This window comes from Podarcis pityusensis, assembly GCF_964106645.2.
Source record: "Podarcis pityusensis genome assembly, chromosome: 3".
Taxonomy (NCBI): domain Eukaryota; kingdom Metazoa; phylum Chordata; class Lepidosauria; order Squamata; family Lacertidae; genus Podarcis; species Podarcis pityusensis.
In genome coordinates this window covers 74,673,975-74,701,808 of record NC_138026.1, presented here as the reverse complement: position 1 = coordinate 74,701,808, position 27,834 = coordinate 74,673,975, and the positions used below count along the sequence as shown (strand labels likewise).

The following is a 27,834-nucleotide window of genomic DNA, read 5'->3' as shown; positions in this document are numbered from 1 at the left end:
ATTTGCAACAAATAACCAATATAGTAATGTTTAATTTTCTCAGCAACCTTAACAAACTACAGTTCTCATGATTCTCTGGGGGAAGCCAAGTGGTATGATACTGCTTTAAATTCTTTTTTGTGAACTGCTTTAAGGTTTTGTTTTTGTTTTAAAAAATCAGCTGGGAATAATTTTTATGAAAAAATAATAAAAGTAAACATATAATGCAGATGAAGCCCATACCAAAATGTCAGAACCATGACAGTCAAGGAGGAAGAGGCAAGGACATCAAAACAATAAAGGCAATGAAACTGGTTTATGTCAGGTGCCTTTAATTAAGAAGTAATTTTATACAAAATGTGACCAAGTATTTTGAATACGAACTTCAATAAAAACATATCTAAGAAAGGGAGAAGCATCCGATTTAGCCATCAAAGCACAGTAAAGGGAAAGGGGAGAGTAAAGGTTTCTGCAGTAGACATTTGCTGGCTGGTTGCACTGAGTACAATCTATCAACATCTTCTGAGTTAGCCTCACTGTAGTGAATAGGCTGTGTACAAACACTTTAGAGGAAGTAAACCCTAAGTGTATAAGATGAAAGACTCCAAAACAAGAGAACAGAAGAAGAAAATAACACAGATCCTATCTGTTTATCCATTGTCAGTGCATGAAAGCAGAGATTTTAAAAAGATGCTTCTCTAGGCCTTAGGGCATTCTCTTTCATGGGCAAAAAAAATATGGAAAGTGACATTACTTGTCTGCTAAACTGAAAATATCTGCTTCTTGAAGTTGTCAACACAGAGAAGAGGACCTGAACTAAAAAAAGTCACACTTCACATTATTCAGCTTTTATAAGATTGCAAATATTCCCTTTCAAATGCCAAAATGTGAATCAGAAATGCCTTCATGCATGTAGAACTTGTGCTCAATCATAGCGTTTTGTTGCTTTTAAAATACCAAATGTTTTTTTCTAATTTAAAAAACCATTCTGAATTTATTTTACAAATATTAAAGTGACTCAAAAAACTTGTAAATAGATCACTCACAAACTGTTACCAGAACTTCAAGAGGCTTTCTTCTGCTAAAAATCTCTTCAGCCTCTTGCCATTTTGAACTGCCAGTATCCCGAGTTGAACAACTAGCAGTGTCAGGAAGCTGCCTGTTACTCAAGAGTCAATTCACATGGAACATGGCAGCACAGCGACACAGCATGACAGGTGCTACCACGGTAAACACCGTGTGATGGAGAGATGCATCGCCAAAGATGCCACAAGTTATCCTGAGCTCTGGAGTGTGCATCTGAGTGTTTAGAGATGCACATATTTAACCTGCCTACATTGCTGTTTTACCACAAACACCCATGTGTGAGAGAGATAGGGACACAGGAGCAGCATTTCCTTTAGTGTTCCCCCATATTTTCTTATTTTCCATAGCAACACAGATGGACGTGTCTTTGGAACAAAGACTTAGAAGAAGTCTCTTCATTTGGTTTGATTAATTAATTAATCAATCTATGTTTCCTGCAGAGTACATTGAGAGAACAGGAGATTGGATGTACAGAAAGTGGACTGAAGTAGAGCTTATGTAGATGAAGAGGAATTTTCAGGTTTTAGTTTATACACTAGTGTGAGGTCAAGCAAACAGAAATCTCAAGATTGCGATAAGCTACCCGGAGGAGGCTACTAGCAAGTGCTGTTAGAAAAAGCACTGAAAATAAAGAGAGGATGTAAGGTTTGCTTTTTTTGTCCCACAGAAGTAGTCCGATGCAAACTTTGTGGGATCTCCACGAGTTGGCACAAAGAACCACCACCTTGGGTCAATACTCCAGAAATTCAGTTATTGGGATTTTAAATTGCAAGAATTTAAAATCAGAGCGTCAGTCACCTTTGGCTTTGGATTGGACAGATCACTAGTTGTGCGTAAAGGGAAATTAAGGCTCGAAGGTGATAGGTATAGCATTGAAGCAAAATGGGAAACCACAACGCATTGTCAGGCAGCAGTTTTACTCACACACGTACATTTTAAATAGCTGACAACAATGAGGCCTGGTCTAAATATGCAGCAGAAAGAAGGAGGTGCTACAATCCTGAGGTGGTGGATTGGACTGTATAATTTCAAGCTATAGTGGAGGGGTGTCATTTTTGAATGACCAACCCATCATATAAATAGCTCTCTGCAAGTTTAAAAAAAAGCAACTAACAAAAACTTAGCACATCAGGGTGTGTGGGTGTGACATGTTGGGAATTCTAGCCTCACTAAGGGATGCAGCACCAGAAATTAGTCAAGATACCTTCAAGAGAAGCTTATTACTACCACTACTACTACCATTATTATTATTACTGAAACAATTTTTAAAAAAACCTCTCGGATAAGGTGGCTGGATTCAAGAGGACAGAATGCCAACACCTTTGACCGCCTTGTCATACAAGGTACACCTGATGAAATCCCCTCTTCTACACAACTAATAAAGGATGTAGGACCCCTGTCCTCTTTTGAATTTGACCACCCTACAAGTTTCAAACATGGTGGATTACTGTAGAGTTTTCTTTTGCGGGAGGGGCAGGGAAGAGGCAATTGACACTCCTACAGATTGGTGTGCAATGCCACTGTTAAGAGGAATGCTAAGAGGTCTCAAGAGAATCAGTTGTTTTGCAAGGTTGTATTCACCCAAAATATTCTTACCGAGTTATTTTTCAAAGATAAAAGAGAAGAGAAGCTTCACTGAAATGTATTTGTGGGGTTTTGTCTTCTCTCTTGCCATGTCCCTCTCCGCATTGGCTTTGCATTTAGGCAAATTATTTTCCCAAGTACAGCTATGGTGCTGGTTTGAACAGCCTCCTTTGTAAAAGCTTTTCCATTTCAAAAATATTTCATACCACACTACCAATATCAGCATTAGAAATAAGTTGGTCAAACTAAACATACCTATACAAAAATAAAGTGTAAAAATCTGTAGCCTTAATTTTCTGTGTAGTTTATTTGAAACAGATAAGATTAATTTTGGTTTTTGAGCTTTGTGCTTCAGCAGAACCTAGGCCTACGGTGTTTTGCCGCTGCACCATCTCCACATAAATTGCTTTCTTTAAGTCATGTTGCAGCCCATAAGGTGTAGTTTAATTTGTATATGAAATGAAAATAGGTGCCTCTGTCAGGTGGCTTCAACTTCTCTCTCTCTCTCTCTCTCTCTCTCTCGCTCTGATCCCTCAAACCTTGTCCTTAAAACACATAACACTAATTAGGAAATGTATCCTGTCCCATCTCCAATATAACAATTCACCCTATAGAATCATAAAGAAAAACAACCATATTTCTAACACTGGACAATTCCAAAATACAAATATCCATATGGTTTTACAAAAAAGTGTAAATACAAAGGCAACATTTAAAACAGTTGGAAAAAATATTAGTTTGAAAGATCAAATAGAAGCCAATACCAATAAAATAAAATAAAGTAGACTGGAAGAGAGATGTTCCTTTTCTCTTCCTCCAAAACTGAGCTGAAGCTATTTTGGTCCTTTACCAGTTGTCTAGAAAATCAAATCCGGTCTTCAAGATAACGTTATTTGCATTGCTCTGCAGAGACACAAAAATTAGACAAAGTGAATACTTAAATCATTGAAACTAAATTAACCCTAATCAGTAACATACACTTATATACAATAAAAGGTGCTTCCTGGCACAGGTTTAATATTGCAAGCAGGTTGTTGGGAAACAGATCCTTCCCCCACCCCGTTTTTTGATTTCCCCCAGAAAGGATAAATTTAGATTAAATTGGGGTAGCTGGCATTTTGATAGCATTATATGGACACTGTAAAACAAGAACAAAAAACCCAAACCCCATAAAAGCACCCAAAAATACATGTGAGCATCAGAGTCCCCCGTCACCGCAAGTAGTGCTATGGAATTCGAAATTCGCATCGAAAAACTTACAGGGTTGGATTTGGGGGAGGAAGATTTCAATCTCTGGTTGCGTGTGTGCGTGCTAGCAGAAAAACTAAACCTCAAAACCAGGTGCTGGGAACATTAGGCCTACCAGATTCTGCTGAACTACAATTCCCACCATCCTTGGCCACTGGTTATGCTTGCTGTGTCTCCTGGGAGTTGTAGTTTAGCCATCTGAAGGGCCAAAGGTTCCACTTCCCTGCTCTAAACCAAGTCATGCAGGGACACATACAGGATTTCAGACAATTCAAATGGCAAATGTGGCTACTATATCTACAGTTGTACCTTGGAAGTCGAACGGAATTCATTCTGGAAGTCTGTTTGACCTCCAAAACGTTCAAAAACCAAATCGTGGCTCCTGCAGCCAATCAGAAGCTGCGGAAGCCGCGTTGGATGTTTGGCTTCCAAAAGAACGTTAGAAAAGCAGAACAGTCACTTCCGGGTTTCGATCATTCGAGAGCCAAAACATCCGAGTTCCCGGGCGTTCGACAACCAAGGTACGACTGTATATTAAAAACATATTGAAAATGCATTAGCATTTATGTTGGAGCTGGATTTAACTGGCAGAAGAAAAAGAAACAAGCTTAGTGTTTAGAATTGTATGAACTGCTAATCTTCTCGAACAACATTTGCAGAAGGGTGGACTTTTGTTTTGTTTTGCAAAGCACTCAAATAGACAAAGCAAGGGATGAAAGACCAGCTTTTACCTGCACTTCTGAAAGGAAACCACTATCAGCCTCCTCACTTTTGGTCCCAGTTGATGAGAGTTTTTCCACTGGCTCAGGACAAACATCAGGAGGACTCAGCTGGCCAGGTTGAGGTTTTTCCCATTCTATTGAAGTTGCAGCAAGAACGGGGGTGGTCAATTTTTCAGGTTTGCTAGCACTAGGCTTCTCTGCTTTGGTTGCCTCTTTTGGACCAGATTCTTGCCTGTAGTAAGGCTGGAGGGTCTTCTCTCCTTTCTCCATGGACTTGATCTGGCTTGGGGTCAGAGAACAGAACTCAGACTGTTCTCCATCACACTTCGAGCGCTCAGCATTGATCTTCCAGAATGACGACTCCTCCTCTTTCCTAGCTGGCAGAAGCCCCTCTGAGTTAGGTGTTTTAGCACCTTGTGCGGGCTTGGGGGCTGGGGGCCCTGGAGCGGTTTTGGTGGTCTGCTTTGGTTCGCTCTGCAATGCCACTGCACTTGGCTCTTGTATGGACAGAGAAGCAACGCTGAACTCCATCTGACTCTGTTGGGGATTAGAAAGAATTAATGCCAACTCTCTTTGCATGAGAAAACACACGTAGTGGAGAGGTTTATGGAGGGGTGGTGGTGGCTGTTTTAGAGGTTATGGGTGAGGATCTGGCAGACTGCACCACAGCTACCTGGTACAGGGGTACCTCGGGTTACATACACTTCAGGTTACAGACGCTTCAGGTTACACACTCCGCTAACCCAGAAATATTACCTCGGGTTAAGAACTTTGCTTCAGGATGAGAACAGAAATCAAGCAGCAGCAGCGCAGCGGCAGTGGGAGGCCCCATTAGCTAAAGTGGTGCTTCAGGTTAAGAACAGTTTCAGGTTAAGAACGGACGTCCGGAACGAATTAAGTTCTTAACCCGAGGTACCACTCTACTTACTGCCTGCTGCAGGTAAGCTGTGGGCAGAATCTGGGATGGGCACACAATTTTGACGGTTAGCACAAACACAGTCTAGGTTTTGTGCCAAGTAAAGGGGGATTCTGCAACCTCTAGAAACTGTGCAAATAAAACAGATTTGCCATGCACTTGCTTATAAGATGCAATCCATTAGGCCCAACGAAGAGCCAAGCAACTGTTAGAGATGGGATACCAGATACTACAGATTTAGCTTCCTCTGACGAATGGCCCATAATTATCTAAGAAGTACACAGCATTAAAGGAACTATCACAAAGGGGCATGAAACAAACAAACAAAAACACACCACACATAACAGAGAAAACATATTTGGATGGTAATCAATTTCACTCCTACGCAAGGTTGGCCATGCGCATTACTACGCAATTCAGGTTTCAAATCTAGTCTGAACATCAGGACACTCTCCATCATGCTTGAATTGACTGGCTCCACAATTGTAGAAGCATTGCTCAAACCCTAGTTGAGAACATGCAGGAACAAACAGATATACTGTATTTTTTGCTCTATGATTCTATTCTATGCTTGAATTGACTGGCTCCACAATTGTAGAAGCATTGCTCAAACCCTAGTTGAGAACATGCAGGAACAAACAGATATACTGTATTTTTTGCTCTATAAGACTCACTTTTTCCTCCTAAAAAGTAAGGGGAAATGTGTGTGCGTCTTATGAAGCGAATGCAGGCTGCGCAGCTATCCCAGAAGCCAGAATAGCAAGAGGGATCGCTGCTTTCATTGTGCAGCGATCCCTCTTGTTGTTCTGGCTTCTGAAATTCAGAAATTTTTTTTCTTGTTTTCCTCCTCCAAAAACTATGGTCTTATGGTCTGGTGCGTCTTATAGAGCGAAAAATACGGTAGCTTAAAGAATAGGGTGACTGACATGTGATTCTTGAGATGCTGTAGAACTACAACGCCCATCATCCCTGGCCACTTGCCATACTGGCTGGGACTGATGAGTGTTGGAGCCCAACAACATCTGGAGGACCACGGGATAGTCATCCCCAGTTTAAAGTAACTTGAGAAAACTTGTGCCAGTGGCTTGCAACGTTAGAGGCCAAATGACGTGTTTTCTTGGCAAAGAGGCAATTCAAGCTCAGCTTTTGCTCAGCTAATGGGGAAATTCTAAGATGGCCTTCAAGGAAGAATGAGAGGAGGGAGGAGAGGAGACTCACACCCATTCCAACTCCACTTTTACTCTAACCAGGCTCACTTCTGCTTTTGGAGTCTAGATTTACATGATGGAGAATGCTGGACCTTTTCGCTGCCCATCATCTTATCCCTTGCAAAGCCTGCTTCCTATCCCACCAGCATTATTATGTTTCACTAATGTTCCTTCATAGTACGTAACAGCTCAATCAGTTTTCAGGAGGTCTTTAATGTAAGATATAGGAGTTGGGTCTTTAGAGTGGTGGCACTGACCCTTTGGAACTTCCTCCCAGAGTTCCATTTCTTTTGTCTTTCTGACCCCTATTGAATTATTTTTATTTCATTTATTGAATTTGTATACCACCGTAGATATCAGGGCGGTTCACAACATAGAATAGGGAACCAGGCAGAGGGGTTTCTCAGTAGTGGCGCCCACCCTGTAGAACGCCCTCCCATCAGATGTCAAGGAAATAAACAACTATCTGACTTTTAGAAGACATCTGAAGGCAGCCCTGTTTAGGGAAGTTTTTAATGCTCAATGTTTTATCGTGTTTTTAATATTCTGTTGGGAGCCACCCAGAGTGGCTGGGGAGACCCAGCCAGATGGGTGGGGTAGTATTATTATTATTATTATTATTATTATTATTATTATTTAGACCTTCCTTCTTCAGGAAACCTCTTAAGTGGGTATCTTTATCTCATACCAGATTAGAAATTGTTTTTCTTGTTGATGTTCTTATTCTGAAATCACTTGGAAATATTTTATGGGAAGTGATTCATAAACAGAGACCAAAGAAAGAAACAAATAAAATTAAAAAGTGAAACAAAGCATACAGAGAGGGGGAAGGAGTGGATGAGTTAGTTCCCTGGCAGAATGAGTTTCAACAGCTTCCAGATATTCCAAACTGAAAGCACACAAACCACATGTCCTGTTTCTGGCCATGTGCTCAAGCAGCAGGACGTAATGTATGGCTTGGGCGATGAAGTTTCCGGCCTGGCAAGATTTTTCCCCACTAGAATAACTGGCCAGCAGGAGCACTTCCATGCAGTGGCAGTCTGGGGTTCTGCACACTATGGGGTAGGGAAGCTCTGGCAGACCCAAAGCTTTATATTGCTGAGTTCTGAAATTACAAAATTCAAGGTCACGGTTCTGGTCTTCTTCAAAATAATCTGCCTAAACACTGATTTCATCCACAACTTTATCCCTTTCTCTCATGTTTCCCTCTCATATTTCTGGCCTATTCCCAAGGCAGCTGATTTAGATCCACAGTCCAAAACAGCCAGAGGGCACCAAGTTGGCAATGGGTGACCCAGTGCAAATGGAAAGGCACAACGGGCTTCAGTTGCCACTGCTGGCAATGAAGAATTGCCAATATTTTTAAAGCTCTGACCCCAAGGCAATTCAGGTTCTGTGGACAGAGGGGAGAACAGCAGGATCTGACTAACTGACCTCTTGGTTTTGCACTTCATTGTACATTAATGAAAGGCTTATTCCAGTATTGGCTATCTACAACCATTTATTACTGCATTCATTTATTTAAGGCATTTATGTCCCACTTAATCATTATTTACTGATTTTATAATTATTTTTATACCACCTTTTAATAAAACTCTCAGGGTATTTTACACCCGCTAACTCTAACGTGGGATTGGGCAACCTGTGGCATGCCAGATGTTGTTGGGCACCAACTCCCACTGGATCCAGCCAGCACAGCCACTGGCCAGGAATGATGGGAGTTGCAGTCCAGAAACATGGAGTGCCACAGAGTCTGCTTTCTTTGTTCTAATGGCTAGAAAGGAGGATGTGGAGGCTGTGCCAGGGTTCTCAAGAGAGGTTTCTGTGGCTAGCTTCTTTTGCCCTCACTGCAAAATGGTGGCAAATGCCCTAGGCAACCAGGCGAAAATTATAAGGCCTTATAATTTTGAATTATAAGGCTGGCTCCCCGTCAAACTGAATGAAAACTGGATCTCTGCTAACCAGCTCTCAACTATGCACTAAAAACAGAGAAGGCCACAAGAATTCACAGAGTTATTTTTATAGCTTATTCACTGGTTGGGAATGTGCAGTATTTCGTTAAGCAGATAGCGCGCACAGCCAAAACAAGCTGTTTGGCTTGGCAACCTCAAAATAGAAAAAGGAAAAAACCCACCGGCAAATACTGAAACAAAGCCTGTAGGACAAGAGCTTACCACACCCACTCAAAACTCTTTTAAGCACAACCTGTAGTATTTCAAGAAACAAAATTGCTGAGACGGAAGAGAGGAACCTAAAGTTGGCTGACTGACAAGAGTGCACCTGCAGTGCAATCATATACGTGTCTACTCCGAAGTAAGCCCAACAGAGTTCAGTGGGACTTACTCCACGTAACTGTGTCTAGGATTGCGGCCTAAGTCTCAGCTGATTGGACAACCACTAAAGTATGAGGATTTCCTGCAAAGAACACAACACCCTGCACCTTAGAACTTCAACAAAACCAAGATTACAATGCATCACTGAAACGGTACACAAAATAGCCTCTGACCTGCTGCTAGCTCCATACAGTTTCACCTTGGATGTCGAACGGAATCCGTTCCGGAAGTCCGTTCGACTTCCAAAACATTCGGAAACCAAAGTGTAGCTTCCGATTGGCTGCAGGAAGTTCCTGCAGCCTATCGGAAGCTCCGTCGTACGTTCGGCTTCCAAAAATAGTTTGTGAACTGGAACAGTCACTTCCGGGTTTGCAGTGTTTGGGAGCCAAAACGTTCTAGAACTAAGCTGTCTGAAAACCAAGATATGACTGTATTTCATTACATTTATTATTATAATTTTATGTCACCTTTTCCCCCAGGAGCTCAAGGTGACAGACATGGTTCTGTCCCCTGCCTCTTATGCTTATATAACAATTCGGTGAGGTAGGTTAACCTGAAAGACTGTGACTGGCTCAAGATCACTCACTGATCTTCATGATCGAGTGGGGACTTGACCTCTGTTCTTAGTACAGCACTTTAACCACTACACCACAATGGCTCTCAAATAGTTGCCGCAACAATGAAGAACCCCTTCGTCAATCACTTCAGGCATTTATATGCAGGCCACTCAGGGAACTTAAGACCATCAGACAGTTTGAGCCACCGACTCAAACTACAAATAAGATGATACTGCAGCTCCTTAGGCTGTTTGCCTTCAGATCCAGAAATTTAACTGGGCGTTGGGAGTCTCCCCCGTCCCATGCTGTCTCCTTGTGTGAATGTGAGCACAGCGGATAAGCACTGAGGTGATACTAGGATGGAGATGTGCAGCTATTGATGCTCTTTCATGTGAATCTAAGGGTCATTTCTGCCAGGCTGAGACTGCCTCCCTGCCTCCACATGCTGTGAACTGGTCTAATGTTCGCCACACAGACTGGATACCACTGCCTGCATGGCTTCTTGCCATATCGAGGCAAGTTGCTGCCAGGAAAAATGGGCAATAGTACTGGGGAAGTCGCTTTGCACATGTGGGAATTCAAACAGATTCCAAAAATCAGAGAAAAGCTTGCATCCCAGAGAGAAATGGTAACTTGAAAGAAGGAAAAGATTTCAATACACTGGTGCTTCCTACCAAATCAAATCATTCATCCATCTGACCCAGGAGAGTGTGCTCTGACTGGCAGCAGCTCTCAGGCAGAGTTTTAAGTCGATTTCCTGGTCCTGCTACTTAACTGGAAGTGGCAGCAACTGAATTCTGAAGCCTCATTCCCAGCACATGCTCTCCCACAGAGCTATGGGCCCGAATTACAGCCAAAACCAATGTTTCCATTTCACCCCCTCAGTGTCATTCATCTTTTTTAGAAACCTTCAGTCTACACCAATCTCCCCAAATTGTGGGACGTCGCTGCTCATATTTTTGAACATGTATAACCACAGCTAACAACCAGGTAGGCCAAGCATTATGTTTTGAAAGCAGGAGTGACAAAAACATATTTGCAGTAAAAGGAGCAAAGAAATAAATTAAAAATTCCAACATTTCTCAAAACAAAGAAACGGTTCTATCTTTGGCCAGCTCTCTTTTGAACGTGTTGGTTTAGTAACATGATCAAGCTCCCAAAATATGGACAGCTGTAGGAAATTATGGGTTTGGGGTCATGACTTGCTGCAGCCCAAGCCCTGCTGTGTGAGAACTACACAGCTGGCATGCTCTGGAGGACCAGGCTGGCATGAAGGGGGAAAGGGGTTCAGGAGACCCTCCTCGCTCGCTGCTTTTCTGCTCCTGGCTGCACTCTCCAAGGCTGCTTCTCAAGGGGGGGAGGAGTATGCAACTGCTTATAATGTGAAGCTTGGCTCCAAAACTGGAGATCTTTTGTGCCATCGTCCTCCCCCAAGCAAAATGGATTCAATTCAAGCAGGGAGCTCGGGGGAGGACATTCTCTGTGGAATTTCTGGTGCCTTCCATTATGTAGTCTCCACTGTATATAGATAATATACCCCTTCACTCTGGTCTTTGACCCCTGAGAGAGATATTTTAGGATCTAACCTATTCTCTTGATTGTGATTTGGTTTAACTGTGAAGGGCTGGTAAGAAATCTAAGTAATAATATTGATAATCTGGAACCAAGATGATCAAGGGACTGGAAACCAAGCCTTATGAGGAACGCTTGAAGGAGCTGTGTATGTTTAGCCTGTGTATGTTTAGTTTCAATTATCTAAAGGGCTTCCATGTTGAGGATGGAGCAAGCTTATTTTCTCCTGCTCTGGAGGGTTGGAACCAATGGAATCAAGTTACAAGAAAGGAGATTCTGACTAAACATCAGGAAGAACTTTCTGACAGTAAGAGCTGTTCGACAGTGGAACAGACTCCCACGGACTCTCCCTCTTTGGAGGTTTTTAAGCAGAGGTTAAATGGCCACCTGTCATGGATGCTTTGGTTGAGATTCCTCATGGTCCCTTCCAACTCTACAATTATATAAAAATAAAAACAGTAACTGCATCAGCCACAGAGCTACATATATATCGCTGCTTATAAAAGGCAAAGGAAGGGAATGAAACAAAAATGGAATAGGACATACTGGCACTCCTTATGCCTGCTCTTACACTATGCATTCTGTAGAAACGTCAAAAAAGAACTCTTGGTGTATAAATGGAAAGTACCACCTAAAAAGGTAAGAAAGGTAGAGCAGAACTTTTCACACTCAGTGGCTTTTCGGGGTCCTCCATCCGCCCCCACCACCACAACAACAACAGTGGTATATAACAAATATTCAAAGGTGGGCTGGCAGATTGCAACCTGGAGAATATGCATGCCGGGTTCAAATGCCCTGATTTGAAGGAGCAAAACAAGGCAGGCATGGCCTTTTCCACCCTTTGCTTTCCCATGCCTTGTGACCACCCATCCACACCCTTCCGGTGGCGATCTGCTCTTGCAAAGTGCAGAACAGGACTAACAGGTGATTTGGGGAGAATTGTGGCCACCTCTTTCCAGCTATATCAGGCAATTTTAAGCAATTACATTCTGCTGGTGGCAACCTGGAAACAACATGTGGAAGCTCAAACAGGTGATCTTTTCACTCAAGGTGTAAGTTGCTTTGAGAACTAAACCCAGGGTGGCACTCATTAAATTTCAGTCAGAAATTAATGGACCTAACGTAGTCATGTTCATGAATTTCAGTGGGTCTACTCTGCATAAAACTCAGTTGAATGCCACCCCCACTGAAGTCAGTTCCTTTTCATAAAGACTATTTATTCCCTGGCATTCCAGCTACCTGCTGTCAACATCATATTTATAAAGTGACACCAGAAATTTATTCCATTTGGTGAGTGGGGGAAGCTTCATAGGAAGGACAGCAAAAAGGAGTCTACAACTAGAGCTATATTATTTTTCCATTTTAAAGAATCCCATTAAAGGGACCTTTAAACAAGATGAATTCTATCCTCCCACATCCTCAACATTATGCAGTCATTTTCCAGGTCAGTCTTTCCACGGAATAATAATATACTTGCCATTTAGATGCTGCTTCCTGAATGCCCAAAGCTCTCCACATTTATTCTCTCAGTGATCCTTATAGCCCAGTAAAGCGCAGCAAGTATTACTGTGACCGCTGAGCAGAGGGAGGGAGAGGCTTGCCCAAGGTACAATTCAAACCAGGGACCCTGCTTGTTCACAACTTGCCAGTTTAACCACCATGCTGCACCAGTTTAAGTTGCGAGCAGGTTGCCAGTTATGCCAAACACATTTTTTCTAAACCATAGCTGAACTACTTAGATTTCAAAGAGCACATTCTAAGACAGGCTTCCTCAACCTCGGCCCTCCAGATGTTTTGAGACTACAATGCCCATCATCCCTGACCACTGGCCCTGCTAGCTAGGGATCATGGGAGTTGTAGGCCAAAAACATCTGGAGGGCCGAGGCTGAGGAAGCCTGTTCTAAGAGCTATAACTAGTCACACTGAACACAATGGCATCCAGTTTTGAGAGCTAGACACTGTAGATAACAGCATTAGAGAGTGTTAGACTTTGCCCTTTGAGATCTGGGATCAAATCTTTGCTCAAGCATGAAATTCCTCGGCCTTGGGCTGGTTAGCCCCACACCTAATCTACCCTGCATGGTTCTTGCGAGAATAAAGCAGGGGATTATGCTTACTTCAGCGGGCCTAACTCTGACTTGGTTGGCTGCAATGCAGTATTATTAAGAAATCAATATCCATTTTTGTATAGCGTTGCAAGAAGTGATATCCATTGAGCTCTCACACTATATTAAATGGCCTGCACATTAACTGCAAGGGGAAAAAACTACTCTTCTTTTAAACTACCATTAGCATGGTATAACCCTAACCATGGAGTGTCAATTAGGCTTAGTAAAACTTCCAAGGTGAACCAACATGAGAATAACATAAGTTAGCGAAATTACCTTGGTTTCCCAGGAGAAAGGAGCAGAGTGTTCATCTTGCCAGGTGATATCCTGGAACACAATGGAAGAATAATTATGCACAAGTAAGCATGTAGACTTTTAAATGCCAAAGGGATGACATTTTATAGTAGACCTTAATAATATGTAATACAGTTGAAGGATTTTACAAAATGTCTGCTTTAATCAGCTAACAGATAGAGAAAGACACAAAGTAAAATAAGAGACACTCCCTTGATGAAAAGTCTGAACGGGACGGGCTCTCACTTCGTATGCTGATTTGTAGAATAAATACAACATCACATGCTCAAATATCTGAATGTGCTTTTATGACAGAATATTCACTTTGCTCTAAAGTGGAGATCTAAAGAGACACTTGCTGATTCATCTTACATCAAAAAAACTTTATACACTCAAAGAATTGTGGGATTTGAAATTGTGGAAGGATGTTGATGCAGCCGGCATTCCATGTTTACTGCCTCAGATGCTCCCTTCCAAACTGACTCGATTATTAAGAAGCAAATATTATTCCCCTTGCTTTTAGCCTCTCTATGCAGAGCCCATCTGGGTTATTTCTGGCTCACATGTCACCCTTCATGTGAACTCAAAATAAAAAGCTGGAAGCCAGTTAGAACTTCTGCTGCTGATATACAAAACAGAACAGAATTCTTCTCTAGCTCAACTGCACTGACAGGAAATGTTATTTTGGCCTGGATCTAGCATACTCTCTCTATTGCATTAGCTTATTGAAGTCTTTTGACTGTTACACACAGCACTACAGTGTATGTCTGTGAGAATGTGTACAACTGCTGAATAAGGGCAGCTATCCACAGGAGAGACAGCGTTTTGGAGCCCCATTTTTGCATTGTAGTGTATTACTTTTCAAAACAGGATGGGGCAATTATTATGTTTGGTTTTAAAAAATGTTGCCCCCCATCCCCTAGTTGTATGTGTTGGGAAAAAGTAGTTTCTCTTCACACGAACAAAGGGGTAGGCTTCTGCCAGGCGTTTGTGTGTGTGTGTTTTGTATTGGACTTTCATACTGGGGGAAAATAATCTTTATGTTTGAGAGTAACCAAACTTCTGCGTAGACCTGCCCACGTTTGGGAATTCTAATCAGAGGTTATCTTTATTCTGGATTAGAAAACTTTTCTGCTGACTTCACCATCATGGGCTCAGACCCTAGGCCCTGACAGAACACAGCCTTCGAAAGATTATTCAGGTTTTGGTGTGTCTCCAGGGAAAAGGAATGCCAACGTTATGGGGCAGCCACTGGGAACACCTCTCTGCACCTTTGTACACTCACGATAATCTTAAAAATTGTATTCCTGGCTATTTTAGAGGTCATGCTTAGACACAGATGTAGTCTCTTGGGTTGGGTATGCTAGCTCCATGAGATTTATTTATTTGTTGGAAATGCGTTGAGATCTAACACGGCACACAAGTGATTAGCAGAATAAGAGAAAGGGGAATATATAAATGCTTTGATTAATGTTCCAGCACAGCTTAGAGTAAGTCTCTTGGGAGGAGTATAAGCCATCAAAATTGAATCCCTTTCCCCACCTCCCCCGCCCGTGCTCAAGAAATGGAGCACTTTCTCTAAAGAGATGCCAAGGATTTAGGCTTTCGTTCACCCGGCAGCGCATTTAAGGAGCTGGAGTCTTTGTTGGCCTCTGCTTATCTGAATTCATGACAAAAATGCCATCCACAAACAAGAATTCGGTCACAGAGCTAACCTCAGCCGCCAGCTGCAAAGCATCAAATGCAGAAAAGTATGCAACTAACAGAGACTTCTTCCAAGCAGCTTGTTTTGAAAAAGACACTGGAATTCTAAGATGCGAGAGACAGTGGTATCGTTCGTTCCCGATGGCCAATGACATAAGCAGGGATCTGACCATTTATCAGCGCTGAAGCGCCAAATGACTGCTCTGTTATCCAAGTCACCACAAAAAATTACTCTGTTGGCAACTGAGGCTGTGCACACACGCCAGTTTACTCGGCATCCAGTGTACCCCTGCCACTGTTTTTGGACGGAGTCTACGCATTACTTTAGCCACAATCCATATCAATCCTGTTGTTTCTTACGAAATCTTGCATTTTGAAACGTGTCCCCCACCCCCAAACCAGCTTCAATCTGAATTAAGAAAAAGAACAACTAAGCTGTCTTTAAGCCAGCAATTTGCTCACAGCCTATAAATGCCTTACAGCAGCAGTTCATAACATAATAAAGGACAAATTTAATAAATAAGAAGGAGTATTATAAAAATAATATTGAGAAAATGTGAAAGAAAATGCTACAAAGGAGTCTGGAGAGCAGAAGCCAAGGGTTCTTCTGCCTCTTCTTTTTCAAAAAAGCAATTTATTCCAAAATTTACTTTCCCGGTACTCAATTGGTTGTTACACACACAGGTTTCACTACAAACACTGGAGGGAGTGGGAGGCTGTGTCTATCATCATGTGCGATTATGAAAGTCCCAGCTTGCCAGGAGAACCTTGAATGGGAAATGGCAGTAAGTGTTGCATTATTACAACTTCTCAGCACATAAGCTCGTTTTGCCACATGCGTGAGCCTAGACTCATAGACTTGTAGAGTTGGAAGGGACCATCTAGTCCAATCTCCTGCAATGCAGGAATCTTTTGCCCAATGCGGGGCTTGAACCCACAACCCTGAGATTAAGTGTCCCATGCTCTACCAACTGAGCTATCCTAGAATATAAGCCTTAACACTCCATTACCTAGCCTTCACTGCTCTTTTTGAGTAAGTACCGTACTTCCCTGTTGACCACATGGGCAGGATTGTTGGCTCCTGTGCAGACAGCAGACTGCTAAATGCATTTCAAGTAACCGTACTTGCTACCTGTTTGAAAGCAGTACAGTGGTACCTCTGGTTATGAATGCTTCGGGTTACGAACTCTGCTAACCCGGAAGTAGCTGCTCCTGGTTGTGAACTTTGCTCCAGGATGCGAACAGAAATTGTGTGCCAGCGGGAGGCCCCATTAGCGAAAGCGCACCTCAGGATAAGAATGGTTTCAGCTTAAAAATGGACCTCTGTAACAAATTAAGTTCATAACCAGAGGTACCACTGTATCTAGAATATGAAAGCTTTCTCCATCTTATGAAAACAAATAGTTAACAATAACAGACCCAGCAAAGACGAGTTAGCAATATGATGTGCGGAAGGTGGTGTATTTCTGTTGATAGTTAAGAACAGGCATAGCCAATGTTGTGCCATTGACAGAGTATAACTCCCATCAGCCCCAGCCTGATATAAAGCATCTGGGCAAAATACCAAAACAACATAACCATCCTAGAACAATATACAAACACACAAAAATCTTCAAGCTGGTGTAGACTGAAACATTCACCACAGAGAGTTTCTGACCTATATCCACCTAATCTAGCAGAACTCACAGAATGAACTAAGACCATCACATAATGGAATGTCCTCATCCATTTTCTTCAGAGGATGGCTTCCAAAGTAATCTTATTTCAATCCAGTTCCCCCTACTTGGAAATGGCATTCCTCTTATTTAATTCAACCTACAGAAACTCAAATGTAAGAATATATTAAACTGGTAATAATAAGCTCTGTGGAAATAGAAAAGCAAGAACTGCTGCTTTTCTGCCTCCACATAGATCCCCAGGGCAACCCAAATATATTTTTCTACACTGCGTTCCAACTGAGGATCACAAAGAGCTCACTGAACATTTAAGAGTACCACAAATGGATTTGCCACATATGGTCAGGGGTGTTTGTGCACCTTAGCTGTACAAGCTTGAGACGTGCTGTCATGTTGTCCCACCTTACAACATTTAGGGCTTCTTAGTTTAGAAAAAAATGTGAGTATCTTTTCCCCACTGGAGAGTCCAACCAGATGATCATTTCTGTTGTCCTTCTCCAGCTCTACAATCTCATTCTGCCCATCTCTCAGAGACTTAGCCTTAAACATGAATTATTTAAAATGGAAAAAACAACTTCTCCTCAGTTCTTCATATCATGGAAGGCGGGGGAATTACTTGTTCCATATTGGTTTTGACTTTCAGCTAAGTAACAGAAAACATTCCAGGGGTTTTTTTAAGCATCATTTTTTAGATACCCTCAATTCTGATCTAAATACTTCAAATAGCACTTGGGGGCGACGGGGACGATCCTATGCAACAAGACCAATTTGGAGTTAATTCAAGCTCCACTCACTTTAAATCACATGTGATTACAAGATGCAGATTAGTTTGCCATGCGACTGGAGAATTGGAAAAATAGTTCTGACAGTGGTTGCCTGACAGAATTAAGAGTTACGAAAACCAAGTCATAATGATGCTGTGCAGCATGCAGATAATCAAGAAGCCCAGTGGATTAAATGTGTATGCCTGTGATGTATTCAAAATATACTTTTAAGCAGGGGCTGAACAATAGCCCTGTTATCTTGCAAGCAAGATGCGCTCAAGTCATTCCTCCCAGTGTTGGAGGAGTAAATAATCTCCTCCGCAGCTCCAAACAAGGGTGGGAGCCTGTCATTTGTGCTAGCTCCCTGGATGCAAGCAGAGTACCAAACCCAACCTCTGCCTCCCCACCCCACTGCTCCCCACCAAAGGCCAGTCTCTTCTGCGTCTCACTGGCTCCAAGCTGGAGAGGGTTGGCTGAGATTCACTGGCTTCTTTCTGTACCTGCTAGGTTGCTAGAACTTCAACCACTGTGTGGATGCAGAGAAAGCCAGCACATTTTAACCATGCTTTACAAGCTCTAAGCTGGAAGGGAATGGCCGGGGCCCATTGGAGTGCAGGAAGCCGCCCTGTACAGGGACCACTGGTCCATCTTGCTCAGAATCATCGACTGCACTGACTGGGAGTGGCTCCCAATGGCTTCAGACAGGAGTGTCTCCCAATCCTACTTGCAGAAGCTGGGGATTGAACCTGAGATCTTCTACAATGGTGCTATGACTCTCTTCCTATAAAGGACAGAGAGAGCTGCTTTATACCAGTCAGGACACTGCTGCACTTATCTCAGTATTGCCTACACTGACTGGCAGTAGCTCTTTGGGGTTACAGACAGTGGTCTCTCCCAGCCCTACGTGTCTCACCACCACTACCAATTCCTAGTTGCATTATATGCCAGCGTTTTAAGGGAGGAGAAATTTATCAGCTTGCCCCCAAGTACAGAGGTACCTTGGTTCTCAAATGCCTTGGTTCCCAAACAACGAAAACCCAAAGTGTGTGTTCCGGTTTTCAAACGTTTTCCAGAAGCCGAACATCCGATGCAGCTGTTGGCTATTGTTTCCACTGCGCCTGCACCAATCAGAAGCTGTGCCTTGGTTTTCGAACATTTTGGAAGTCAAATGGACTTCTGGAACGGATTAAGTTTGGAGATTTTGTTTTTGCTATTTATTTTGCGTTTTTGTTTTTGAGGCTTTTTCGGTTAATTTGTTTTTCTGACTGTGTGGAACCCACTTCAGCTACTGATTGATTAATTGTGTGATTGCAGAAATGGATAAAAGTCCCCCATCCAAACAATGAATATCATCAGTGCAGGTAAGGGAAAAAAATAATTTTAATTTTTATCATCTACACTACTGTCTTATTTATTTTATAGTACAGTACATTGATTATTGCTTTCATTTTATGGATCAATGGTCTCATTAGATAGTAAAATTCATGTTAAATTGCTGTTTTAGGGGTTGTTTTTAAAAGTCTGGAACGGATTAATCTGTTTTGCGTTACTTTCTATGGGAAAGTGTGCCTTGGTTTTGGAATGCTTTGGTTTTGGAACGGACTTCCGGAACAGATTAAGTTTGAGAACCAAGGTACCACTGCATCATTAATCCAGAGTTTTGTCTAATTATTGACTATATAGGCATAAGACTGTAAATGCAAGGAGGAAAGATTTATTATTTCTTTTCACTGCATTTGAGCAGGATGGGGGGCACAAGTGAACCAGGACTCAAAACAACAGGCTTTTAAAAACTTTTCTGGGCACAATAGTTTGTTTGTTTTTTTACTATAATTTTGATGCGAAGTTTTTGTAAAACACCTGTTTTTCAGGGACATGCAAATGTTTTTTTTGTGCCCTAGGCTCCTTGGGGAGAAAGGGTGGAATGTAAATTCAACAAATAAAGCAGGGAATCGCACAAAATTGATTTTGTTATTAAGTTGCACAGTACAATAACATGCTATAAATTACATGCCAACTTTACACAATTCATGTGATAGTTTCGGAACTTTCAATGAGATAAGACGTCAAAAATGAACACCATAAAAAATGCATGCATTATATGTCCTACAAAGGTGCAAAAAATGCTCCTTGCCAAGCGGCTGGCTTGGGACATCCAGTATACAGAATGCAGAGAGGAAGCTTATTAATCTTTCTAAGCCTTTGGAGAACCAGGAAGGTGTGTTTGTAAGGTGGGGAAAATGCATTGTGAGCATATTCAAATTCATGCTCTGCATTTTAGTGGTAACACTTTTTAAAAAAAAAAAAAGCAGTGCCAGATGGACAAATTTGCATCTCTTTTGTTGTTTAATTTGTATGCTATTTCCAAACTGATGAAATCATTTGCTATTAGCAAAGAACTGCCAACATGTATACCATGGGTAGGTAGGCAAACTAAGGCCTGGGGCCGGATCCAGCCCAATAGCGTTCTAAATCCGGCCCACGGACAGTCCAGGAATCAGAGTGTTTTTACATGAGCAAAATGTGTGCTTTTATTTAAAATGCATCTCTGGGTTATTTGTGGGGCATAGGAATTCGTTCATTCCCCACCCCAAATATAGTCCGGCCCCCCACAAGGTCTGAGGGACAGTGGACCGGCCCCCTGCTGAAAAAGTTTGCTGACCCCTGAATACTTTTCCTTCTTCCATTCCTCCTTCCCATTCCCAAGATCTGGACACCTGTTTGCCTTTTTTTTTTTTTAATCCAAAAGCAAAAATTCTCTGACATACTACTTTCTGGTTTATGTACAACCACCATGCAGATTTTCAGAGTCCGTTTTTATCACTTTGATTTGCAAGGCCAAGAAACTTTGCTATAATTAGTCTTTATACTGGACTTCCAAATTAGCATCCACCTAGTTGCCTGAGGCATTGAAAAAGTTGCCTGCAGGCAGCATAGCAGGAAAATTCAAAAAAGGCAGAGCTGGGATTCAGAAAGCCATGCAGCCCATTTGATGTGTTTTGGGCTTATGTTTCCCAAACAACAACTCCCTAACTCCAACACAACATGGCAAATCACTTATTGGACAGGAGATTTTCCAAAGCAGCTTATGATAAGACATGGGGTCTTCTACTCAATGACAAAACATTGACAAATCAATTGAAAAATAAAGCACACATGTCCAAAATTCCCCAGTATGTGTAACGTAAATCTTTAGATTCCATTCAAATTCCCCTTCCCTCCCTGCACAATTCAGTTGACTTTACGCAATCAATAGCCAAGCCGCCTTGTAGTTTGTCATCTAATTTAAGGCAGCCTATCAAAGGAGAGGCCACGGTGCCTTAGAGCTCAACCCAATTCACATACCCATCTTCAATCACCTAAACCTGCGTCAAGTAAGGGGATGACTTCCCCTCCCAACCTATAGCTCTAATGAAAATCAAGCCAAAATCATAGACTTGCACTATCAATTACATATTTAGGATACACTTGGGCATAGTGACAGTCATAGAAGAAATTACATTGGTGCATTTTTGGTAGGGGTTGTATCCAGATTACTATTATGCTACTACAACTACTAAATGGTGGCACTATGGTCTAAACCACTGAGCCTAGGACTTGCCGATCTGAAGGTCGGCGGTTCGAATCCCCGCAACGGGGTGAGCTCCCATCGTCTGGTCCCAGCTCCTGCCCACCTAACAGTTCAAAAGAACGTCAAAGTGCAAGTAGATAAATAGGTACCACTCCGGTGGGAAAGTAAACAGTGTTTCTGTGCACTGCTCTGGTTCACCAGAAGCAGGTTAGTTATGCTGGCCACATGACCCGGAAGCTGTCTGCGGACAAACGCCGGCTCCCTCGGCTTATAAAGCGAGATGAGCGCCGCAACCCCAGAGTCGTTCGCGACTGGACCTAATGGCCAGGGGTACCTTTACCTTTACTTCTAAAGGTAAACGGCATTTCCGTGCGCTCTGGTTTCCGTCACGGTGTTCCATTGCGCCAGAAGTGGTTTAGTCCTGCTGGCCACACGACCCGGAAAGCTGTCTGTGAACAAATGCCAGCTCCCTCGGCCTGAAAGCGAGATGAGCGCCGCAACCCCAAAGTCGCCTTTGACTGGACTTAACCATCCAGGGATCCTTTACCTTTTTTAAAATTATTACTACTAGTACTATTAAGCATCTGCTCCATTTTCCAGCTGCTTTGCCACGTGTATCAACCATCAAGAGATTAGCAAAACCTAAAAACAGTTATAATTCGGACCATTAAATTTTATTTTTCCACACTCTTGTTTTTCCTGGCTCAACAGCAGCAGTGGAAAACCTGATTTAATCTTTTTAGAAGGTGTCTTAAAAACATCAACTCTTGGAATAGCCACAGTTATTATACCACCAGACTTCCCTCAAGATACGTGGAACGGCTTGCCAGATTCCGTGCGTTGAATGTAAACATTTCCTCAGCTCTAATTCTTATTTTAGCAGTAACTTCCTACTGCCTTTTGCTAAACTTATTAGCTGTTAGTAAAGACACACACATCCTTCTAAAATAAGATAGGTCATTTTTATGAATGAACTTTTAGGACAGGCCAACTAGAGTATTTCCATTGGTTCCTTTGCATTCCTTCCATTGTTTCCTGGTTATAATGTTTGTTTTCTCTTCAGTATTTCACCTAATTGAAAACCGCTGGCTTAGTTTATCTGCCACTCAACAACCGTAAGAAGAGGGCCAATTCTCTAACAGCTAATCATGAGACTGTTTTGATGGACCATTATTTGTAGATCTTTTTTCCCAACATCCAAACATATCTACATAAAGAACACCCTACTGAGAAGACAGTTACTTTCAAACTGTGATTAGGAAAGCCATAAGATTACTTGGAATCTCAGGGGCTCCTTCAGTGATGAGGCCTTCCTTTCCTTCCTTTCCAGTGATGAGGCCAATGCCAGTGGACAAGTTTCTGTGAAAAGGTATCTTGCTCACGGCAGCCATGGGAGAGCACTGGGAATTTTAGGTCACACTCAGCCGCACGCAAGACCCCAAAAGGTGACCAATTCCCCACACAAACTGAGTGGAACATCCTACAGCAGACCGTCAGGATTTTTCAGAGTAAGTTAATGAACAATTGCCTGACATCTCAAAACCCTTGAACCACGGGTACTGTACACTGAGGAATTTCTATGAGATTACCCTGCTAACCCAGTATTGATTTAGGAATACTTGAATGAAGTCCATGCTACAGTGTGTGTATGTGTGTGTGTGTGTGTGTGTGTGTATGCATGTTCGGGCTATATGTGTCCTGAATCTCTTGTACATATTTTATACAAAGAAATTACAATTATAATCATTTATTATTTATTTGCCGCCCATATGACAGGGTTACCCCAACCACTCTGGGCGACTTCCAACAAATTAAAACACACCGAAGAGGGGAGAGTGTCAGAATAACTTTCCACCCAAGGCAAAGTGTCATGGAGTTAATATTGTTTCCTATCCTATATATATCTGTAACTACCTTGTTATTGTTTAATGAGCCGGGGCTTTTATAAATATAAATAAAATAGCTTGACCCTGACTATTCAAGACCACTGTTGTTTAATGACTTTCTGACATCAGTGTTAGGCCTATACATAGCAGTACATCTCATCTTGACTATCCAGTCCCAATCCAGATTTGCACAGGTAAGAACCACTGGGGACCAAAGGAAGTAAAGGAAGTAAAATATTGAAAATCTAATACCTCAGAATATATTTACTGTGGACAGTCAGTCATGTTAGCTTATTGCTGTCCAAAAAATGGAAAAGAAAAGATAAAGAGTTCTGCGGCACTGTGAAAAGTAATGTACATTCTCTCTGTCTGCAAAAACATTAAATAAAGAGTGTGGGTTATAAACGCACATGGATGGAAGTACGGCAGGGAAAGGTGGCAAAACTGGCAATAGGCCAAGACCTATGGTTATTATTATTGTTGTTGTTGTTATTATTATTAATTTATACCCTGCCTTTTTACTCAAGGCAGCTTGAGATGGTGACACAAGCACAAGTGAAACTAAGGCTTTCCACTCAACAATCACCATATTTTTCTTCTTGCTTTTATTATGTATTTTCTGTTTTTGGTCTTGTATTTCCATGTCGATAACCGCCCTGAGATCTACGGATTAGGGGCAGTATACAAATTTAACAAATGAATAAACAATCCCTCTTCCTTTTCAATAATGGCAAGCATCTGCTTGAAAACAGCATCTTGAAATGAGGTCAAATTCTCCAAAAGACCCCAAACAAATGGCTGGATCCTCAAAGCCTTTGTTTTTCAAAAAGCAACCATGATAAGCATTTTCCTATGAGGAAAGGTTGAAGGTGCTGTGCATACTTAGCCTGGAGGATAGATAATTAAGAGACAACACGATAGGCATCTACAAATATTTTAAGGGTTGTGACATTGATGATGGGGCACATTTATTCTATGTCACTCTAGAAGGTAGATCTCAAATAAAGATAAGGAACAACTTTCAGAAAGTATGAGCTGTCCAACACTTAGACAGAACACCTAGGGAGGTGGTTGGTTGACTCCCCGATATTTTTTCTGGCGGGGGGGGCGGTTCTGTAGGAATTGAGTTACTATACTGACAAAGTGTGCCTACTTTAATGTATTTTCCACATCAGGCAAAGCCCTATTTATTCTCACAAGCTTTTTAAATGGCTAAGTTATTTGGTGTTGTACAGTTGTCGTTTTGTCATCCAGTTGTCTTATGTGTGGCTTGGTATGATTTATTTTTTTCTAGTTTAAGGTTTCCTTTCTGTCAGTTACATTGTTTCTGTACTGCACTGCTTTACTGAATTGTATTTTTTAAATCAATGTGTGATTTTAAGTGGCGTTTTTAAACAAATATGTACACCACCCAGAGAATTAAGTGTACTGGGTGACTACTATGAAAGAACCAACAGACATGTTTATATTTTTATTTGAAACTTCTATTGAGCTGTGTTTGGCTCTCCTGACACAAGTTAGGTTTGCCGCCTAATGTTTTGGGTTTTTCCCTCCATCTCTACAAACAGGCAAATTTTAAACATGGGGTAAATACACCTACCACCTTCTCAGCCCAGTTCATGTCTCTTACATTGGTCTTGCCTATGCCTCTGAAAGTTCAGGCCAAAGTTAACTAGTCCAAATCAGCATTTTTTAAAAAGCTACCGTTAAAACAGTGGCAGCCTAGACAATGCTACTTTGAGAAAATATTGTCCATGCTTGAACATATGCAAGTTTGCCTTTGCCTGCTCAGGATGAGGTAGCAACCATGAAGAACAAATGGCACTCTGTTTCACTACTGCTTCCAATGATCTCATTATGACCTCATGAACTGCCTTTGTACAGTGATGTAATGGCATGTTGCACAAATGATTGACTGGTTTCATTTATTTATGCGCTGCCTTTCCACAGTTAGCAGTGCCCAAAGCGGCTTACAACAAGCACCCACTTGAAGCAAAATACAAAACAGGTTAGGGGGAGCATTGTGGCGCAGTGGGTCAGTGCATCTGGCTGTTAATGAGAAGGTTGATGGTTTGAGCCCACCCGGGGACAGCTGTGGGCAGGATCCCTACCTTCAGGGTCTGTTCTGACTCTATAAGGGAGAGAATAATTGGGTGCACTCTTCCCACCTTGGATCAAATCTATGCTTCCAGGTGCCATAGGAAAGCTGCAGAGATGGTGCAGGACAGTGCGCACCCCGGAAATGTTCTCTTTCAGCTTCTGCCTTCTGGAAGAAGGTACAGGGTTATAAAGACTAGAATTATCCACCTGAGAAACAAATTCTATTCAAATGCGATTTTGGTTTTAAATGCAGTGTAAGGTAGTCTCTATGGGAGTATATTATATTTAATTAATTATGGGTTTTTAGGGGGCTAACCAGGCTGGGATAGCAGGCTTGTTGGTTTTTGAATGTCTGATGTAGAGTTTTTCAATTTCGTTGTTCTGTATGGGACAATGACAATAAAGATTATCGTATAATTCTAACTGGACAAAAATAAACAATTCAGCACACATGGAATGAATTCACTATTATGAAAAAATTAATCTAGAGCCAAAAACAAAGCAGAAAAAGTCAACAGTAAATGAAGTTCTTGGTGCTGGTCTCTTCAGCAGCCCAGTTTCAATACAGTTCAGAGGGGAAGAGGTCTTCTCTCCAGGTTAGGTGATTTGCAGCTGGCTCCCGCACCTCTCCTGCAGGGGAACCCAAAAGCAGCAAAAGGGAAATGCTGGGAAGGGCAATGAAGACAGAATACTCTCCCCAGCCTCCTGGACTTTCCAGGCGTTGGTGCTGGTCTTACTGCTATTAGCTTTGACAGCTGCAGATGTGATGCATGAGAAAAGAGACTCTACAGCCAAAAGTAAAAGCACATCACCTACACCACTGACAATAAAATGAACAGTTCCATTGCTAAGTACTTTCCAACAATAAAAAGCAGCAGCAATAACAAAAATACTAGATGAGTTGGTCCCTTGTTACATAAGGTCTCCAAGTAACTTAAAGCATATTTTGAAGCATAAAGCTAACATTATAATAATATATATTTGCACACGCAATTCTTTTTGAAAAAAACACACAATTCCAAATAACAGCAGCAGAAAGCTAACAACAAAAGTTGCACCAGTTTTAAGTGGTTAAAAGAACAACACTCTTCAGTTATCAGCTGATAACTGATAAGCTCATCAGCTACTGAAAATGCAGCAGTTTCTGCTGTAAAAGCAGAAATTTAAACAACCCTGTTAAGTTGAAGAAGCAACCACTGTAATGTCTTACGTTGGAATCCTAAGCACCCCTTTCATCAGAGTCAATCCGACTGAACGCAGTAGTATTTACTTCCAAGTAAGCATGGCTAGGATTACACTCCAGCACTGTGTACACATTACCGGGTTTTTCTCAATTCAGATCGAAGCTAGTCTGGGGGGAAATGCCTCAAAACACATTATTTCCTAAGAAACAACAGTATAAAGAATTGTGGCTTATATTGTTTTTTTCCCTCTCTCTCTCTCTCTCTCTCTCTGTGTGTGTGTGTGTGTGTGTTTTTACACCGCTTCCCAAACCAGCCTAGGTCAGAGCACAGGGAATCTTTGGTCATCCAGGTGTTGTTAAACTCCATTCCCATCAGCACAGCCAACAGTTTGAAATGCTGCAAGTTCAGACTCCAGAAACATCTGGAGCGCCAAAAGCTCAGCAGCCCTAGGTAGAAGTCCTTTAGTACTTGGACGACATGAGATACCCAACCCGCAAGTCTGCCAAGGAGTGATACATGCTTCTCTGCCATGTCACTGCAAATCTCAGACTTGGGGGAATCTGGCTATGCTCAGTAAGGAGTGGAACCTACACTCTGTACATGTCTAAATGAAATCTCTCACTGCAACACATGTTCCACCGAAAACTACTTCTAGAGAGGAATTCTTCAAACCCCTGCCTTGAATAAACAAATATGCTTTTTTTTTAAAGGAAAAAAAATCCTGCCTCTGCTTTATATTCTTTCCCCTGCAAATCTCTTTTTCCCAGAGGCTACCCTCCCTCGACACCATCACAAGTGGGCGTAACACTGGACGCCAAGCAGACAGATCCCCGCAGCGCAGGCCCGGAACCGACAACAAACCGTGCTCCTGAGCGTGTGCAGAAAGTCCTTTCGCTCGGGGCAGGATCTCACCTCGTCGCCGAAGTGCACCACCTTCTGGCCGGTGTTGAGGCGCAGGTTCGGGTAGCAGACCGGCGGCGGGGGTCCCCGAGTGACCCCTCGGTGCGCCGCGTAGCGGGCCTGGATGTGGGGCTCCACCAAGGTCTGGTCGATGATCTCGTCCTGCTGGCGGGGCGGCAGGCGCTCCCACTCGGGCCCGTAGCGCTCGCGGATGCGCTCCTTCTCCGCCATGATCTTGCGCGCCATGGGGTTGAGCGACGAGAAGTAGCTGAAGCGCTTGCGCTCCCGCTCATCCAGCGGCCGGTTGCCGTTCAGGGCCGCCGTGCGGGAAGCGGCGATCGCCGCCGCCATCGAAGCCATCGCCGCCGCCCCCCGGGGCCCTAGCGCGCGCTCGGACGCCGGCGTGGAGCGCAGCGGAGCCGGGGGCACAAAACAACTCGGT

The 27,834-nt window shown here is 42.5% G+C and overlaps 1 protein-coding gene across 1 annotated transcript; it reads right to left on the bottom strand.

Annotated features, from left to right (window-relative positions):
* Nucleotides 1-294: 294 nt before the first annotated feature.
* On the bottom strand, nucleotides 295-27,834 carry LOC308473172 (uncharacterized protein C1orf198). Its single transcript, XM_080998455.1, has 4 exons — nucleotides 27,405-27,834; nucleotides 13,590-13,640; nucleotides 4,629-5,156; nucleotides 295-3,552 (listed from the first exon to the last, which is right to left on the bottom strand). Exons 1-4 carry the CDS (start codon nucleotides 27,750-27,752, stop codon nucleotides 3,496-3,498), a joined length of 984 nt encoding a protein of 327 aa, XP_080854581.1. The 5' UTR covers nucleotides 27,753-27,834; the 3' UTR covers nucleotides 295-3,495.